Source organism: Calonectris borealis, chromosome 22, assembly GCF_964195595.1.
Source record: "Calonectris borealis chromosome 22, bCalBor7.hap1.2, whole genome shotgun sequence".
Lineage (NCBI taxonomy): Eukaryota > Metazoa > Chordata > Aves > Procellariiformes > Procellariidae > Calonectris > Calonectris borealis.
The window spans coordinates 2822717-2842494 of record NC_134333.1 but is presented as its reverse complement, the minus strand read 5'-3'; the positions used below and the strand labels follow the sequence as shown (position 1 = coordinate 2842494).

The 19778-nt window shown below is 53.0% G+C and overlaps 1 protein-coding gene across 1 annotated transcript; it reads left to right on the top strand.

The window, feature by feature from the left end:
- The first annotated feature begins 6345 nt into the window (after positions 1 to 6345).
- Positions 6346 to 14470, top strand: LOC142092071 (von Willebrand factor A domain-containing protein 5A-like). Its single transcript, XM_075171808.1, has 17 exons — positions 6346 to 6394; positions 6747 to 6994; positions 7100 to 7322; positions 7681 to 7823; positions 7977 to 8091; positions 8532 to 8659; positions 8918 to 9006; positions 9463 to 9607; positions 9923 to 10002; positions 10524 to 10635; positions 10974 to 11138; positions 11283 to 11386; positions 11744 to 11925; positions 12104 to 12310; positions 12778 to 13001; positions 13192 to 13318; positions 13523 to 14470. Exons 1-17 carry the CDS (start codon positions 6346 to 6348, stop codon positions 13600 to 13602), a joined length of 2421 nt encoding a protein of 806 aa, XP_075027909.1. The 3' UTR covers positions 13603 to 14470.
- The last annotated feature ends 5308 nt before the right edge of the window (positions 14471 to 19778 follow it).

The window sequence follows — 19778 nt, the reverse complement described above, 5'->3', positions numbered from 1 at the left end:
TGAGAGAGGTTATTGTATATTTTTAATTTTGTCTTATGTACTTTTTTTAACAGTTGTTTCCTTGGGTTCGGAAAGCATCACACGGAACTGCAGCAGGATGTTTTGATGACCTAGACTATACCAGAGCAATACAACCAGTGGAAAACTGTAATATGCATTTTCTGAGAACTGGACAGATTGATGAGCGTTTGTGTATACTGAACTTGATAAAAACCTGAAATATCCAGAAAAATATAGAGGAAGATGTTGAAAGGTATGGCTTATCTCACTTGGCAATAGTTTTTGAAACCTGCAGGGTCAGAAAGTCATATTCCAGCCTACAGAAACAAGCTATGATTTAGAAACCCCCAGTCAAAAGAAGAAAGGAAAAGAGAGGAATTCTTTGAATGACCATTTCATCACCCAAGATGACAAATACCAGACCTAGGAAGTGTAAGAGATACTGAAGGAAATCATGAGAAGAAATGTATTTTTTATTTGAATGATGCACTGATAGTTATTAAAACAATCAATTTCTTTTCCTTCCCTCCCTCTCTTCTCTCCTCTCCCTTTTTTTTTCTTTTTTTCCTTTTTTTTTTTTTTTTTTAGGGGTTGGCAGGTTTTTGTTCATTCTTTGTTTGGGTTTTTTTGTGTGTGTGTGCTTTTTTTTGTGTGTGTGCTTCTTTCAGAAGCTAAAAGAACACAAGGCTGAGGAACAAGAAAGTGATCTGCCAGGGACCTGGTGTTACTTGTCACATTAAATATTGTTGCACACACAATTAACCTCAGTGTAGACACACATATCTGGACATATTAATCCACTGTTCAAAGTAATTGAGATGAAATATACTGCAAGAGCGTTTCTCTCTCTCTTGACCACAGACTAATGCCTCCATTCTGGACAATCATATTGAAATATCTTTATTTCATTCAGATAGAATACCCAAAAAAGTAACACTTCAGAACAGAAAAAATTATTCCTGTTTCACAAACCGTATTGCAATGGAAAAGATCATGGGAAAATTTCCCACCTGCCTTGCTGCAGGACAGTTTGCATTTGTAATTCTTACAGGCAGACTGCTAAGGCTATCAGTAGAATTTCTGCCCTTCTTAACCCAAAATATACTGTGCAAATGGAAAGTAAAATAATATCTAAGGAAATTTGGTATTCAGTTACACTACAGTGAATCTCTAGCAGATTGACAGCATGCCTGTTTGTCTACCTATTCATCCTGCCTGCTGTAATTTTCTTCATATCCTGTGCATTGATGTCCATCCAATATATTCATCCTGGACCAACCTTAGAGGGTAGAAGAGAGTTATAAAAGAATCTTTTCTAATTTAACCAAAATTAATCTGACACACCTCTTAGAAATGCGATTTCAGCCTAGTCTGATATGATGCATCCCCACTTGAAGCGCTTTTGCTCTGGAGCTGAATCGGGTCTTCCAGTGCACAAACCTTCTCCAGATGGCTCTGCCTCTGCTCTGCCTGCCCGTGTACTGCTGAAAGACGAACCTCCACCTGGAACTGATACGAGGTGGGTCACTTGTCCCCCTGCTTGTTTTTCCTGCCGGAATAACAAGTGTCCCTTGGCATTACTGCATTTGGGAATTTACCATTAACAACCCAAAATACCTCATATGTTTTGCAAATTTTTCAGACTATGACACAACTAGAACAGGGTGAAACCAGAATTTTCAGTCTGAAGTAAGATCTTTGCAAAGTAGTTTTCCTATTTTCTTTGTCATTTATTTCCTCTGTTACTTTGTTTCCCATTATCAGTCAAAATTGCAAGAAACCGCTTATTTTTGTGTGGCTATTATTTATATTAAAATGATTTATTTTTCCTAAACTGTGTTCTACAGTGTTGTATTGGGTCTGGCTGGGATGAAGTTAACTTTCCCCATACCGGCCCTCACAGTGCTGTGCTTTGTATTTGTAGCCAGAAGGCCATTGATAACACACCAATGTTTGGGCTACTGCTGAGCAGTGCTCGCACAGCACAAAGGCTGAATCTCCAACAGCCTGCACCCACCCCCCACCCCGAAGGCCAGTAGGCTGGGGGTGGGCAAGAGGCTGGGAGAGGACATAGCCAGGACAGCTGACCCAATCTGACCAAAGAGATATTCCATACTATATGACGTCATGCTCAACAATAAATGCTGAGAGAAAGGAGGAGGAAAGGGGCGCATGCCTTATCAAGATGTTTGTCTTCCAAAGCAACCGCTACGTGTACTGAGGTCCTGCTTCCCAGGAAGGCGCTGCACAGCGCCTGCTGATGGGAAGTAGAGAAGAAATCTTTTTTCTTTTTTTTTCTTTACTTCTGCGTGCAACCTTTCCTTTTTCTTTACTAAACTGCCTTTACCTCGACCCATGACTTTTTCATCTTCTTTTCTCCCCCTGTCCCGCTGAGGAGGGGGAGTGATAGAGTGGCTTGGTGGGCACCTGGCAACCAGCCAAGGTCAACCCACTACAGATGTCTATGTTTTGACTGTATATATACATGTATTTTACACGTTGCCAACTGAATTTTGCCTCTTAAAACACACTGAAACAGACCAGAGCCTTAAAATTCATATCAATCATGGTCAAACTTTAGTTCATTATTGAAACTCCACGCGTACCCATACTTCATGAATATTTCTGTGCATTGTTATTGAAAGCAGAAAAAATAAGAATGGCTATGGACAGAATAAAATTATAAAAAGAACCTTTTAGAAAGTAAGTATGTAGAAAGTGGGACTTCTTAAAGACAATGAACCTGCTCCAGTTCAGCTGCTAGTTAAGCAGTTTAGATGGTCGAGTCCAAGGTCAGCTCCTTTGCTGATAAGAGCTGTTGTGAAGAAAGCAAGAAGCAAGGGCCCGTCCCCGCTGTTACCCGACTTGCTGGGTGACCACTGACTGTGCCTGATCCTGACCACTGTCTCTGGACCCAGTCCTGACCCTGACTTACCCCTCAGCATCCTGGCTCCTTGTTGGTGAGGTCACTGCTCCCACCCACCTTACTGTTGCATTTGGCTCCCAACTCCCCTTCCCTTGTGGAGCAGCTGGCCTTTGCTGCTCCCTGGCAGGGCCCTCCACATTCAGATCTGCTGGACCCGTGCAGGCTTAAGAAACCAGCAGAAACCTGGTACCCCAAATGTTTCCATGGATTTGTACCCGGGGCCACAACCTCTCCACAGCTCAGTTCCCCTCCTTTCTGAGCAGCACTGTCTGCCAGGGATGAATTCACAAATGAAAGCATAGGGTGAATGCTGGAGAACTTGAGAGCATGTATGTGTGCGAGAGGCAGGGGGTAGCTACAACAGTCCCCTCAGCAGCAGCACACAGCTGCCCTCCAGCCCTGTGGCAACTCCTTGTACCATCAGCTGGGTTGTTCACCTGGCTGCTTCCTATTCTGGATGCAAGAGACTCTTCTGTCCTGTCTGGACAGAAAGTATGTGAGCATCCGAGCAGACTACCTTTATGCCACACTAAGACCAGGGATTATTTCATTGCACTTCAAAAGAGGCCCAGACTTGAGGAGGTTGATGTCCTCCAGAGATGCTCAGAAGAGAGGTCCTGGAGGTCCAGCGCCCCAAAACCATTCACCGCCATCAAGTGGTCTCCACCAAGAGTCAGTGAGAACCTGCAAGTATGCATCCCAGATGGACAGAAGTTTTGGGAAGGTGAAACTAGGTTAAGGGGTCAGCAGTTCAGTGTTTGTGGCACTTTTTGACCAAGCATGCCGCTTACTCATCACCTGTGGTGAGGAAAGGAAGATCCGAGAGGCAGGGAAGTGTTCCCTAGCTGCTCAAATGCAGCATGTAGCACCTACACGTGGGACTCATTTGCCTACTCAGAAGCATCAGGACTATTGGAGACAACATGGGGTGTTCGGCCAGTTCTTGAAGGTAGTCATGGGCCAATCTACCAGCAGCACGTGAATGTCGGTTACCCACTTCCTCAAAGAACGTGATCTCCATGACTGTAGTGAGACTGGTCGCACTGTGGCAGAATTTGAACAAAGGCAGCTAGAACTGTCTGTGCTGATCGAGGCTGTCACACTGTCAGCACGGCCCTTGGAGTGGTCTTGTCCGAGAATCACACCAATCCTGAGAGGCAGGCTGCAGGAAGCTGCCCAGGTTTGCTGGAGAAGCGAGAGTTCAGTGCTGGGCACACTCCCAGTGCTCTGGGAGCAGCACACCTGAAGTCCAATGCAGTTTGGCCCCTTGAGTGTCTAGAGACCACCAGTGAGGTGGTTGTCTCGACCAGGGGCTGACTGCCAGGGAGCATGAGCACGGGGCTGGCTCATGCAAGGAGGGTGGAGACGGAGCGTCCCAGCGCAGCAGACGAGAGGAAACACCCCCGTCAGAAGTAGGCATGGAAGTTTGAGCTTGTCTGCCAGCTCTTCCCATTCCTCGGCTGGCCAGTGTCTCGGCTTTGCTTCTTTGCAATCCCCCACCCAATTAACAGCCTGGCACTAATCGGTGTAGGGACCTGAGCCCAGCCTGCGAATCTGCAGCCAGTGCTGCAGGCCTGGCAGGGGGACAGGTTCCTGGAGGGCGAGCGCCACCTCCTCGGGCACACGGACACTGCCCCGGCTGCAGGGGCCCTTGGCAGCTGCTGCCCGCTGCATCCAGGTGGGACCGAGCGGGAGGGCTGGCGGCGGGGAGGCCCGGCAGACTCCGCCTGGCCAGGAGCAGTCCCGCCGAGCGATGCGCGGTCCCTCCCCTGGCCGTGCCCGGAGCACCCTGCGGCGGCGAGGGACGCTGCCCCCGCCCAGGACGCCCTCCCCGCCCGGGCGCTGGCGGGGCAGGGCGCGCAGACGCTGCCGGGGCTGCAGCAGCTCATGCGGGGCGGCGTCCCGCAGCGCGGGTGGCAGACGCTCCCGCCCACTCGCCCCTTCGGCTTCCGAGGGACCCCGGCCAGACCCCCGCCCCCGGGGGTGCCCCCTCTGCCCTCCCCATCCCACAGCCTCCCAGGCTACCCGGCATCCCGGATCCCCGCTGCCCCCACGGCCCCCGGGGGACCGGGGGGTGCTCAGGAGGAGCTTTGCAGCGATCCCGGTTGGGGGTGGGGGTGTCTCCGCCCCCCGGCCCTGCCTCCCCGCCCTCCGTCCGTCTGTCCGTCCGCCCGCCCCTCCGCCGCTCTCTCCATCGCAGCCATTCCTCTGCTTACCCAGCCCTGCATCTTCCCGTCTGCCCGAGCATCTCTTGCTCTGTCCCTCCACCCCCCGTTCTGCCCGTTTCTCATCCGCCTGCCCCTCACTCTCCCCCCTTCCTCTTCCAGCTCTCCCTCCGTCCATCCGACTGTCAGTCCGTCCCTGCTGACTCTGGCCGTGGTTCTGGTGAGTGTCTGCTTGTTTGTGCCTGGCTTTGTTATTCTCTCCTTATTCTCTGTTCACTGTCCCTGTTCACTGGGGAGACCTTGCCCCTGTTCAGCCCATCCCTCTGTCCATCCCTCACCCCTGCTCCCCCAAGGACTTGCACCCTGCTTGCTCTGTCTGCCCACCCTGTCAGCATGATGGTGGGGTGGGGATCTTTCTGGTGCTCCCCACCCTGTCACCCCCGAGCAAGAACTGAGGAAATTGAGGCAAATGTGTCTGAACCAGAGAGACTTACGTGGATGGGCTTGGGGTGGAGGGCGGTCCCTGTCACCTCCTTCGCTTGGCCAGAAGACAGCCCCGTGAACTGCACCCTCCCCCCAGTGCCTTTCTGGGATTTCTTCTGCAGCCATGGAATACCCGCCCTGGCCTCACTTCTCTCTCCAACATGTTCCCCCTTACTATCTGGACTTTCAACCTGCCCTCGCAGGTGCTCTCTCTTGTGCAGCTACATTCACACACCACCGTTTGTGATGGGGACCTGCCCATCTCTTCTAAAATGGACCCCTCCACCTGTCTATTCAACCATTTCAACAAAAATTCTTATGTGTCCCTGTTTGTCCACCTATGCATCCATTTGTCCCAAAATGGACCTCATCTGCCATTTATCCATCCAGCCATGTATTGTTCATCCCAATACAGTCCCATCCATCCATCCATCCATCCATCCATCCATCCATCCATCCACCCTTGTTTTCACACCTCCTTCCCTCCATCTCCCCTTGCTATCCCTCAGTTCTGTTCAGGATTCTCCCATGGTGGGGGTGGGGTGCAGACCTCCTCAATGCAGAGATGCTCCTGGTGATGTCCCAGTGCTCATGAACAGGGATTTCTGAATCCCTGGCTTTGCTCTGGCTGTACCTGGTGGGTTGGGGCTTCCAGCTATGCGTGTAGGACTGGGGAAATGGCAAGGAATCTTCACCAAATAGGGGCTTCCTGGTGGTTTCTGTGGATCTCTCCTCTTACAGGAGACCCTTCTTGTCTGCAGGTCTCCAGAAATGTGGCATCAGAGCTTTGGACTTCTAGAAAAATCCTACGCCTATGACGGTGAGCTGAGGATCAGAGAGCTGAGGGACATCTGGGGGATGGGGGATGCTCCCAAAGTGGGACAAAGAAAGGAGAAGGATAGGCAGCCTTAGGGGGAAATACCTGGGCTGGACCTTCCCAGAGTGAAACAAGGAATGGCCAAGAGCTCTACAGGAAACAGGTGGGGAACAGAGGTCTGGAGAAAAAGGGAGACTGGGGGGCGGGGGGCAGACACTGTTCCATGGCAGGCTCACACTAGACCCTCACCTAGTCTCGGTTTCCAGGGTGGGAACAGCCACGTACTTGAAGAAGCCCCAACCACCTCCTTGTGTCATTCATGTTGCTGATGGACAGGTTGCATCTCTCCCAACAGCAACGGGATCCTTTTTGCTGGGGAAGGAGCTCCACATACCCCTGTGCACAGTGCCTCTGTGTAGTGCTGTGGTGGATGTTGCTATCCAGGATTATGTGGCTGACGTGGCCTCTGAACTCATCTACCAGAACAAGAGTCAGATCTCCAGAGAAGTCCTCTTCGCCTTCCCCCTGGGCCCCCACATGGCCATCTACTCCTTCCAGGCCCGCAGTGAGGATGCCAAGGTCCAGGCCATGCTGCGGGATGAGGTACCAGCATCCAGGGACGAATGGGCGAACTGCCAGAGGGGCATGGGATGAGCAGCCCATGGCCTGCCTGGCGATCAGCTTTCTGTCCCTCCCTTTGCCACCCAGGCCCAGCAGCTGCACGAGGCTACAGGAGGCTGGGAGAATCTGGAATGCCTTCAGGATCAGTCTAAGTATCCGGGCGAGGTGTTTGCCTGCTTCCTGGGCACCCTGTCGCCTGGCAGGGAGGTGGTTGTGACCTTGCGCTATGTCCAAGAGCTGCCACGGGAGCCAGATGGAGCAGCCCATTTTGTGCTGCCACCCACACTGCATCCCCACACACTCCTGTATGGTGAGTGACCCCACGAGGAACCTGCCCTCGCAGTCACACACCCCACAGAAGGGTCACAGACTCCCCCCGTGCTTTACGAACAGACGCGATGCAACTTCCCTTTGCACCCACAGGGGGACCCACATTTTTCCCCCATGCAGCCCCCGGACAGGTCCACGTATGCTTCCTTGTGCCCCATGAGGGGATCCACACCTCCCACACACATTTCCCATGAACGGACTCATGCACCCCTCCATACGCCTTACTGACAACCCCCAATTCTCTCCATATGTCCTATATATGGATGCCAGGTCCTGCCCCCGCCCCACCCCTGCAGGGAGAGCCTTTGCCCTCCCCAGTGCCATGTTTCTCCTTGCAGCCTGGAATTGTCTCACTAGCAAGCTGCCCTACAGCCTGCTGCTCACCGCTAGCCTGCAGTCACCCCGTGGAGTGGCCAATGTCCAGGCCAACTTCCCCCTCACCCCTTTGACCTACACTGCCCAGGACCGCAGCACGGCACAGGTATGCTCTCCTGAGTGCCAGGATCCCGGGGGCAGCTGAGCAGGGGTGTCACCACTGAGAAAAAGGGGATGCACTGGGATCAGTGCCTGTGCTCCTGGCCCAATGCTGGGTCTGGTCCCCTCCTCCTGTGTATGACCAGGCACCCTTCTCCAGGTCTCACTGGCTGGCAGCCCCCCAAGTCATCATGATTTGGAGCTGCTGGTGTATTTTGGAGACCCTGCTGCAGTCAGTGCCGTGGTGGAGAAGGGAGACCCTGGGGCCCCTCCAGGTGAGTGCAGCTGGGGAGGGAAGATGGGGGCAGCTCTGGGTTGCAGGAGGCATTGGGGCACAGGGAGACACTGGGGATTGTGGGGGCCGAGATATCATTGGGCACTGGGATGGGAATGGGAGGCATTCAGATGGGATAGTTTGGGTCCTGGGGCTCCAGCATGGGGTGCTGGGGACACCGTGGTGAGGTATCAGATATAGCAGCATGCGTATTGGAAGTTCTGTGCTAGGACTCACTGGGGAGCTGTATTGGAGGCACTGGACTGGAATACATGGGGCACTGGGCTGTGCAATTGCTGGACAGTACCGTAGGGTATTGAGGCACCAGTGTGGGGCGTCACAGGCTCTGAGGTGGAGGAAGCTGAAAGCACAATGAGAATCAGAACCAGGAGGAGGAGGAGGTCCCTATGTGGCCTTCATCCCACCCCATTCCTCCTCCAGGCTCCCTGCTTGGTGATCCCATGGTGTTGGTGACGCTGGCACCCAGCATCCCTGAGGCAGTGCCTGGGCAGCGCCAGTCTGGAGAGTTCATCTTCCTCCTGGACACCACTTTTCTTGAGCATGCACAGGTAGCCCTGCAGAGCAGGGACCAGGACGGGGTGGAGGAGCAGGTTGATGGGGAGTGGGCCAGGGCAGGCATTTGCGGAGGGACAGAGATGTGAGTGGGAACTGGTAGGGCCTGAAATGGTCTTGAAATATCTCGAGTGCCCAGGGGAGTTCAAGGCACTGGCTCCGATCATCTAGGGGAGTTTAGGAGGACCAGACTATGGGCAAAGGTATGCCCCACCAAGTGCCTCCCAAGACCTGCCTGCTGTGTCTTTCCACAGGACTCCCTGCTCTTCCTTCTCAAAAGCCTGCCCCTGGGCTGCTACTTCAACATCTACTGCTATGGAGAAACATCTGTGGGCATCTACCCGTGAGCAAATGTGGGGCAGGCTGGGTGCTATGGGGCTGGATGAGGTGCTGGTGGGGAAGGCTGGGTACAAAATGCAGGGGCATGGTTGGGCGCTGTGGGGCTGGAACGGGTGCTCTGGGGCAGGGTTAGGTGCTGGAGGGCAGGTGTGCGTGCTCTGAAATCGGCTGGTTGGTATGGGGCAAGGTTGGGTGCTGGAGGGCACGACTGGGTACTGTAGGGCAGGGCTGGATTCTGGGGACGGGATCTTTGTGGCATTATGGGATAGCACCTCTTGGGTTCTGCTGAGCAGAGTCTTGCAGGAACTAGAAGCCAGGTCTCTTCAAGAACTCCTATGGGGCAGGGACTTGCAGAGGACCCGGGGGCAGAGCTGTGGCAAATGCTATGGGGCAGGGTCTCAGGGAGCTCTAGGGCCGGCATAGAGCAATGTGCTCTCCAAACATGCCGTGCTCTCTGCAGGCAAAGTGTTGAATATACTCAGGACAACGTGACCGAGGCCGTGCGGCGCATCCCCTCTCCCGGATCCCGTCTGGGTGACACCAATCTGCTGGGAACCCTCCGCTCAATCTACAATACCCCCCGCCCCCGCGGGCATATGCGCCAGGTCTGGGTGCAGGGGCATGGAGGGGTGGAGGAACGGGTGTCCCAGGAGGAGAGAGAGGACACAGGAGTGTGGGTGGGAGGAGCCACCCAAAGCACAGGGTGGTCACAAGAGAAGAAGGATAGTGTGGGGTGTGGGGGAATGGAGAAGTGGGTCTATATCTTTGGGGGTTTCTGTCCCTGAGTGGATAGCTCTCCCCGGGGTAGTCTGTCTACAGGGGGTCTCTCTCCTGGGCCCCTCTCTCCATTTCAGGGGCCTGCTCTCCCCATTTTGGGGTTCCTGTGCAGGGCCCCACTATTCAAGTCCCCTGTCTCCCAGCTCTTCATCTTCATGGCCGGGCTACCCCCTGACAAGGAAGCCATCGCAGCTGAGGTCTGCTGTCACCGCAACAGCCACCGGTAATGGGGACTCCCTGCCCCCAGTCCTCCAGTCTCCTTTTGGTTGTCCAGTCATTTCCATCCCTGATGAGGGCCCCTGTTCACCAGTGCCTGTCCCAGTCCTTGGGCCCCTCCAGTGTCCCAAAGACCCTTCCCATCCTGCACAGCTCTCCAGTGCCAAGCCCCAATGTGGGAATATTTGCTTACTACTCCCACCACCAAGGCATCCTTCACAGAGTGCGCAGGGAGACTGAGGCACAGGGCTTGTACACCCTGATGTGCCCCCAAGCTCTGCCCCAGCCCCACTAGACTGACCCCAGCCCTGCCCCAAGTCCCAGCTCTTCTCTGCCAGGTGCCCGACTAAGCCCAGCTCCAACCCCAGTCCCTGCCTCACTCCCTGCTCTTCCTCCTGCCCCCTTGTTCTGCACCGCAGCTTTGTTCCCCCAGCTTTAACTCCAGCCTGTGTTCTCCAGCTCTATCCCGACATCCTTGCACCCACCTCTGGCTCTCATTTCTGACACTTTTCCCTGCTTCCCCCATAGGTGTTTCTCCTTCTGCTTCTCCAAGGACAGCGCTGCCCTGGCTACGGCCCTGGCCAGGGAGACAGGGGGTGAAGCTACCTACATCTCCTCTGACAACAGTATGACAGTTGTGGTAGGAACCCAGGAGCCCTGGCAGGTCCCCCTCTATTCCATGGACACACTGACTTCCAAGTACGCCGGCACCTGGACTGCCCACACACAGTAGTTGAGACCCAGCTGCCCCAGGAACCCAAGCACTGAGGCTTCCCCTGACTCTGCTCCACCACCCCACCCCACCGAGAAGCCAGGTGCCCAGGCTGTGCCCCACTATAGACCTGACTGTGCCCAGGGAACCCAGCTGGAGCAGGCTACCCCACACATTCCACTGTCCCCAGGGAACCCCGACACCGGGGGCCATGGGCTGAACCCTGGTGGAGCTGCGAACTGTGGTGTCCTGCCCTCTGTCCCCAGGTGTTGAAGTGCCTGAGGAGGGCCCTCAAGCCAGCAGCTGAGGGAGTCTCTCTGAGCTGGACCCTGCCCCGTGGCCTGGAGGTGGAGGTGCTGGGGGGCACCCCTCAGTGCATCGTTCAGGGTCAACACAGCCTCCTCTACGCCCAGATCCATGGACAGGCAGAGGTGAGAGCTGGGACTACAGTCACCCCCAGTTACCTCCCAATAGCCTCCCAGTAACCACCAGTAATCTTTCAGTAACTTCCTAATATCCCCCAGTAACCATCTTGTGACCCCAGTAACCTCCAGTAGCTTCCCATGCGTTCCCAGGATATGACGGTGGCCAAGGGGGTCATGACCTTGCAGTACCGCCTGGACGGCCAGGATGTCACTCACACGATTGAATTCCCACTGTGCCCACAAGGAGATGGCCGGTGAGAGCCTGTCCCAAGGGAAGATGCGTGCATCCCCTCATTTCTAACATGGACTCCAGCTGGGGGGGGCCCAGGTAGCTTATGCATTCCCACCTTCCACACACAATCCCAAACTGGCAGAGAATCCAGGTGTCCAAGCATGCCGTCCTTCCCTGCTTTGACCCCACAGGGGTAGGACCCAGGAACCTGGGCATCACTTCCCTCCAGACAGACGAGGACCCAGGCATCCAGGTTTTCCCTCTGCCCATCCTCACCCCCGAAGGGAGAGAACCCAGGTGTCCAGGCTCCCTCTCTGTCCACCTTTCCCCAGCATGCAGACGAGCCAGGCGGTCAGGCCTCACCCCTCTCTGTCCCCAGGCTGGCTGGGCATCGTCTGGCCGCAAGATGCTTGCTGAAGAGGTTGTTGCCAGAGGCTGCGAGTGGGTCAGGCGACGAACCAAGGCATCGCGCGGTTGAGATCAGCCTCACTTCGGGGATCATCTGCCCCTTTACCAGCTATGTGGGGGTTCGCACATCACAGAGGGTCACCTGGTACCGAGGTAAGGAAAGACACTTGCAGAAAGAGCTGGTGGGGCAGCTCCATGGGATGTTCTCATTCCACTGGAGCTGGAACCCCAGCCACAGGCCACCCCCAGTCTCACGGGGCAGGCCCCATCACCACCAGGTGCTTCTTTCCCACGCGCTTAATTCAGCCCCTTTCCCTGTTTGCCCTCGAAGGGCCCCTGGCACTGTTGCCACCCCGCCGGTCACTCATCCCCTGCCAGATCGTTGAGCTTCGTGGCTCCAGTAGAGTCTCTTCCTGCTATCCTAGGACCATCTGGGTCCCACCTGGCTGGCTGACAGCAGTGTGTCAGTCATGGCTTGCCCTCCGTCGACTCGCCCATGGCATTGCTGCCCTGCCCCAGCGGGGGGCTTGCTCAAAAGGTATGGGGTAATCTAATGTCTGATGGGAGGGTTACGCTGCCATGTCTTGCCCATGGCGTGGAAACCAATGAATTTTGCCTTTAACCCTTCCTTTAGTTACCCTTAAACCTGCAAGTCCTTCAGCGAATACGAGACCCAGCTCAGGGAAACGAGGGAGGGGACAAGGACGGTGCTAGATCATAAATGCACATTTGGATAAGATGTGTTGGGGGGCTATCAAGAGAGGTCTTGGGACATGGCTGGGCAGGAATGCCAGGAGAAGAGGCAATGGTCAAAGTTGGGGGTGAGTTAGGGGTGTCCAGAAAGCTCTGTGGGTGGGAGTGCTTTGGGGACATGCAGGAAGGAGCTTAGAGTGCAGGTAGCTGCCGAAAGAAGAGCAGAGATAATGTTCTGGGGCATTGCAACCGAGCAGTAGAGAGGGGTCAGCTTCCTGTGATTCTCCCTCCTGTTCACATCTTCTCCCACAGCATGTAAACCACCAGCACCATCTATTTCTTCTCTCGAGTATGTGGATCCCACGGAATTTGTTTTGCGCTCTCCAATTTTTGGGTATTGGTTAACCAAAGCCTTTGCTGAGTGCCAGGAGCTGGTGGTGCTGCAGAATGTAGATGGCTCCTGGGCCCTCAGCTCAGGCTTGGCCTCTGTGCTGGAAATGGATGAGGCTGAAATCAAGGGAAAGATGCCTGGTGAGGTAAGGGGAGAACCTCTTATGGTGGCAGCGTGTCATCCTGGGGCAGTGGGAACCCCTTGGCTGGTGGCAACACTGGCATTCCAAGGGCTGCCAGAGGGGAATGAAGGGATCAGAAACCAGAAGCCACAAAGGAAGGGGTGGGAAGCAGTGAGGGGGCAGGGAGGATGCCTGAGTCATTGTTCTCCTACAGGTCATGGAGCCAAGCGTCTGGGCCACAGTGCTGGCTGTGACCTGGCTGCACAGAAACGACAAGGATTACCAAGGCCTCTGTGAGTTGCTGGAGGCCAAGGCTGTGACCTGGCTGTGCAGCCAAGCTGGTGAGTCTTGAGGGTCCTTTTCCTGCTGATCCCCACAGCACAGCCTCCTCCCTTCTCTCTCCAGTGGGACCTGCCTCACCCCTTCACAGGACCACAATTTCCTGGGGGCAGTTGAAGGAGTCCTGTGTCCCCTTTCTCCTTTCCATCTGTGGACTCTCCCTCCTGCCTGACTCCCCTAGTGCCCCTGTCTCTCCCTGATTGCAGTGTCCCAGCTGGACAAGTGCCTGGAGGCAGCCAACACCCTCCTTGGGAGCAGCGTGGAGCCAAGTGTCTTCAGGCTCTGAGCTCATCACATGCTTTGTGCTAGAGACCAGCAGCACCTGCAGAGCTAAAAAGGGCCAGAAAGTAGAGCCTAAATTCACCTACCATGCTGGGATACCACTCCTGCTACCAGCTGGGGTCTTACGTTACAGATGAATTCTCACTGCTTATGTCTTCTACTAGTTGGGCTGAACCTGTGCCATGCTGAGCTCCTCAAGAGAAAAGCTCTAGTTCAGAGCCTCCAGCGTGTCTGGTTTGGGCAGGGGTAGGAATGGGAAGGAAGCATCACATTCCCCAGTGGCTGCCCTTCCCAAATTAGGCTTTGGCAAAATGAGCTACTGGCGTCCACAAAGATGGCGCTTAGGGACATCGTTTAGTGGTGGATTTGGTAGTGTTAGGTTAATGGTTGGACTCGATGATCTCAAGGGTCTTTTCCAACCCAAATGATTCTATGATTCTATGGTTTCTGTCTTGACAAGAGAGTGCTGTGCACACCAGAGAAGATGAGTGCTTAGAGGTGTCAACAGCAGGCACAACAGCAGTGGCTCCCAATGAAGGACTCCTGCTGCACCCCACTTGCTGACCTCTTTGCTTTACCCCGAAAGACCAGGCTGTGTCAGGAACTCCCACACCTGCATTGCCATGTAAAACAGTGGTTTTGGAAGTAAAACTCTCATCTACATCAGAGCCAGCCCATCATAATGTCCAAGAGAGCTCATGTGGGGCGAGGTTGATTTGAAAACTGCCAGCATGTTGGAGGTAGAACTGCAGGAGCTGTGATCAGCAAACCAGTCATGCAATGTACTCCCTCCTGCCCCAGGGCCCTGAATTCATGGGTCTCAGCCCATGTTGGCAAAGTCTCTGATTCATTTTCCAATAAACGGTGAATCTTCTGTAAGCCAAAAGGTGTGACATAGCCTTTATTTCAGTTGGGCCCATGATCCTTCCTTGCAGGGGAGTCACCAGGAGGGGCATGAAAGGACGTCGCTTCCCAGAGAGCTGTGGATTGCAATACAGTACATAAGGTGCTGCCATTGCTCTTGGGAGAGCACAGACCTGTTCTAGGTTAGCAAGACAAGAGCTGAGGACTTGCCAGGCTTTTTCTAGACTTCTTTTAGCTTGAACTTATTTCAGCTTGATCTTAGCAGTAGCGGCTGTAGCAACACTTCACCCAGCAGATAGATGGCTGATGTCTAACTTATCCCAGCTGCAACAGAAAAGGTGTCAGGTGATTAATGTCCAACTTGGTTTTAGCTTTAACTTTTTAACTCCGTTGGAGCATGCGACTCTGAAAATAAATGCTGTTCTCCCTTTAAGCTTCACCTCTGCTGTCTGGAGCAGACACAGCACAAATGTCTGTGTGCACTGGCCACCCCCTCCTGCCCTGGAGGTCAGTGGGGAGACAGTGTCACCAACAGTGACAGAGGGGTCACGTTCGCCAGAGATGCAAATGGGATGGGACTGAGCGGAATGTGTCCTCCCACTCTCCTTGGGGTGTAGAAGGAGGAAAGAAGGGCATTGGGGACCTCACATTTTGGAGAGGTGAATCACGACTGTGAGGAAAATACTGGTAGCTCAGCTTACTTCAGCCACCAACAAATGCATTGTTGACCCAGGGAGAGGTTTTGGCTTCTTCCCTCCAAGAGACTCCCAAGGGTGACTCATCTGATCATAGTTTGTTGGTCTCCATGGCCTGGAGGGGATACCAGACTCTGCTTCTTTCTCCCCGTTGACCATTGGCAGAGGCTGAAAAGGCAACCTCAGTCACCCACAGCTGCCTAATTCTGAAGGAGTCAATCCCATTATGGTCTTCTGCAGGATGTGAGCTGAATTCCCTTTCCGGAGCCTCACTGGGCTCTGCTGCATCAGCTTGGAAAAGCCTGTGCTTGTTGCCCCACCTCAGTTTCTCTTTTTCTCAGAGCAGGCTGAAATGCTTTGGAGGTCTGGGGAGGGACAGCCATTGCCTGAGGTGTTGAAACAGTTTGCACCAGCTCAGAGCTTTCATCCTCCACAGGGATACCCTTATGCAGTGCTCCCTCCCTGAAATCCCAAGGGAGACACCCTCCAGGACACTGATTATTTCCGTAACACTAGGAAATGGCAGTCGGGTGCTTCAGGCCCAGAGCTCCAGCTATGGAAGGAAGAGTGAAAGAGCTCCTTCTGTTGGCCTTCCTGTGAGATAAGGGTTTTCAGAGAGAATAGGGAGGGAAGTGATATGGGGCAGAACAGGTGACACCCAGACCTGAGTCTTCCTTCCCAGGCACCACCACAGGAAAAGTCATCACTTTATGCTGAAGATTAGAGGAAAGTGCCATGTTTGCTGAGGCACATCTGGGCTCTTCTGATTTAATCAGTGGTCTTTACATAGTAAAAACAAGAGGCGAAGATGTGTGGTTTAGTTCTGCCCTTTCCTGAATGTCTTTCTCCTGCTTACCCCTTCTGAAATTCTAGAGAGCATGGCTCTGGGACTTGAGTTAAAGCTGTGCTGTTGTGGTGTTGGACCCAGCCCTGGGACACTTACACACCTCAGGTGAGATGCTGGAGCAGCTTAGCAAGAGTATAGGCCAAGGTGGCCAATACTTCTCACTTCATCTCCCACTGGGCTGTTCCATAAGACACTCCCTCTCTCATTGTAACCTGGGTTTTCACCTCACTCCTTCAGGTTTTTAACACTTAACTCTCATCCATTTGCCCAGGAGATTTGGAAACTCTTCATTCACAGTGTTCAGTGGGGGAATCTTTCCTAATTCCACATGTCATCAGCATTTCCAGACACAATTCATCCCAGCCTGGGAGAAAGGTACATTAGAGTTTGAGTGCATCACCTTTTTGAGCAGCCTATTCATCCCAGGATTTCTGTGGACCACCTAGGTGCTTTCATTCACCATCTCCATCTCCCTGTAAAGGCTCGAAAGTCATGGGGAAGAAATCAGCAGGGACATCATTGTGCTTATCCACAGTGTTGGGAAAACCCTAGGATGCAGAGGGTTCTGTTCCTCAAGTGTGGACTTGCCCTGAGCACGCACTCAGGCTCGTAATGGGTGCTTACCACAAGCATGCACTGGATGATGCTCCTTCCCCACTTCACCCTCTGTTCACTCAGCCTCTTACTGGCAACACTGAGCACAGAGCCCCAAAACCACAGCTGAAAGCTCAGAGGTACTCAATACCTGCAGTGCCTATTCTTCTACTGACAGGAGAGAGGGCATCTGATGTGATATGACATCAGTTGTGTTATTTCCTTGGTTATTGGGGAGGAAAGTGTAAAGCTGTATGTCGTGGTTTAACCCCAGCCGGCAAATAAACCCCAGGCAGCTGCTCAGTCACGCCCCCCCCCCCCCGCCCCCCCCCACCGGTAGGATAGGGGAGAGAATCGGGAGGGCACAAGTAGGAAAACTCACGGGTTGAGATAAAAACAGTTTAATAATTGAAATAAAACAAAGTAGAACAGTAATAATAACAATGAGAGCAACAACAAAGGCAGAATATACAAAGCAGGCAATGCACAATGCAACTGCTCACCAACCGCCAACTGCGTGTCACGAATGGGGGCGAGCCCCCCCGCCCTGTTTTTATACTGATGTCCTGGTTTCGGCTGGGATAGGGTTAAATTTCTTCCCAGTGCTGTGTTTTGGATTTAGTATGAGGAGAATGTTGATAACACACTGATGTTTTCAGTTGTTGCTAAGTGCCCTCCTAGTCCAAGGACAGCTCCCGTGCCTACTGACTGAGCTAGGTACACAAGATGGGAGGGAACATAATCAGGACAGCCAGCCCAGCTGGCCAATGGGGTATTCCATACCATGTGACGTCATGCTCAGTATATGAAGGGTAGGCGTGATCCAGGAAGTACCGATCGCTACTTGGTTATCGGTCAGCGCAGGTGGTGAGCAATTGTATTGCGTATCACTCATTTTGTATATTCTATCATTATTATTATTATTATTTTCCCTCTTCTGTTCTATTAAACTGTCTTTATCTCAACTCACGAGTTTTTCTCACTCCTACCCTTCCGATTCTCTCCCCGTCCCACTTTGGGGGCGGGGGGAGTGAGCAAGCGGCTGTGTGGTATTTGGCTGCCTGCCAGATTAAACCACGACAACTGAGCATGATGTCACATGGTATAGAATACCCCATTGGCCAGCTGGATCAACCACCCCAGCTGTGCTCCCTCCCCACAGCTTCCCCTGCACATGGCAGGGCATGGGAGGCTGAAAAGAGGAACAAAAAGTCCCCAGTGCAGGCACCACCCAGCAACAACCAAAGCATCAATGGGCCATCAAGGCTCCGCTCACACCAAACCCAAACCACAGCACCCCCCACAAGCTACTGGGAAGAAAGCTAACTCTGTCCCAGCCGGAACCAGGACACTGTATTAGCCAGTGAGGAAAGAAACTGTGACTATAAGAAGTATACGTGTAGAGATCTGTGATACCTGACATAGATTGTGGCATGTGGTTATGATAATCACAGCAACAGCAGGTGCATTTATATCAGTTATGTTTGTTTAAATTTGCCGGTCTGTGTCTACAATGTAGCTGCGATATGATTAACTCTGACAACTGGCGGTGGATACCTATCAAAAACGGAGCCAGCCAGCCATGGTCACTATTAGCAGTGTAGTGCTGTAGTTATGCAGGCACTTTCAGATGCCTTAGGACAAGCACTCTCAGATCCCTGAGAGCTACCAACCTGCTGAGGTCCACAAGACCTGCATACTGGCCCTTAGAGCTCAGGGCACGGGGGTTTCAAGATCACCCCACCCGACATGTTGAGGTGGCCTGGAGAAGACCTTTGCCTCCTAGTCTGCACTAGGAGGTGCTGATTTGCTATGGTCCCAGTAAGACAAGCACTCTGGCCCTGTAAGCTATCTTTTAAAATGCTATTTATCAAAGCTAACTCTATGAAGAAAGAGAGGATCATACAGAAAATGTTATGTCCCTTCAGATGCTGGGAACACCAAGCTGTAAAGCATCAGCTGGGTCTCCAACCAGGGTGCAGCACACCGCACAGATCCCGTGCGTGGAAGGGTCGCTCAAGCTACTGGAGGAAAACAATGGTATTCATCATTTCTACTGTCAAACAGAAAGGACGTTCACATGTTCACATGAGAACTTCTTGCTGCACTTTCAGACACAGGCAAGGACAGGCAGGAGCCGTAATCGCCAGCGCCGAGCATGCGCTGCCTGTGGGCTCCTCCGTTAGAAGGAGCTGCTGAGGTTGTCCTGCGGCCGGGGCATTTGTGCAGCGCAGCCCAGCCTGACGGTCACGCCCTGCGTGCAGCACGGCACGGCACGGCACGGCACGACATGGCACGGCACAGGGCTGACCATCCTCCGGCTAACTGTTATGTGCGCCACAAACTCCTTGACATGCAACCGTCTTCGGTCAGGATCGCTACACCTCCACAGCAGTTTGTTAGATGGTGGGGTCTTCACTGATGCCTTTCCTGCTAATCTCACCCCTCGACCTTTCAGCTGGCCTTTTATCCCCCCTAAATTCAATGACCTGTGGCTTTCTGGACTTCCTCAGTTTCTCCAGACAGGCTGTTGTTTATTGTGCCTGTTAAGTCAGTTCTGTCTTCCTGAAGAGTCAGCTCTGAGACTGACCCCGAGTCACTTTGTTCTTGTTCTGCAGCTGTCCTATCAGTGATGTTATTGAAGTAGCCATCCTATTGATGCAGTAGGTACAGTCTGTTACAGTACCTATTATTCCATACTGCCAGTAATTTTAAACAATGAAGACTTGTTGCTTAGAAGTTAGGTAACTAGCAGGTGTGATGTTTGCAGGTGTGTAGAATTGTAGTCTGTATCGTGTATCCTAGAAGCATTGTTAGACTCTAGTGAAGAGTAACCTTGGAAACGAGAACCATAAACAAACCTGGTCCGGACGTGGCTCGGAGACAAACCTCAACCTTATAAGGAAAGAAAGGAACAGGTTCATGAAGAGTTCACTGCCCTGCCGAGACGCTCAAGGAGACTCTAAAGGCTTTAGTGCGCATGTGTCTAGGATGATGTAATATTATAATTAGTTCCCGGAAATTTAAGGAATATGTAAAAGAGAATCTTAAAATAAGTATGAGAAGCATGGATATAAACAGAAAGGTAACTAGACCAGGTGTGCTTGATTTGTGGCAAGTCCACCGAGCACCCAGGCCTGAATAAAACAATATCTCTCCTGAGCGTGTGGAATTGGTTAC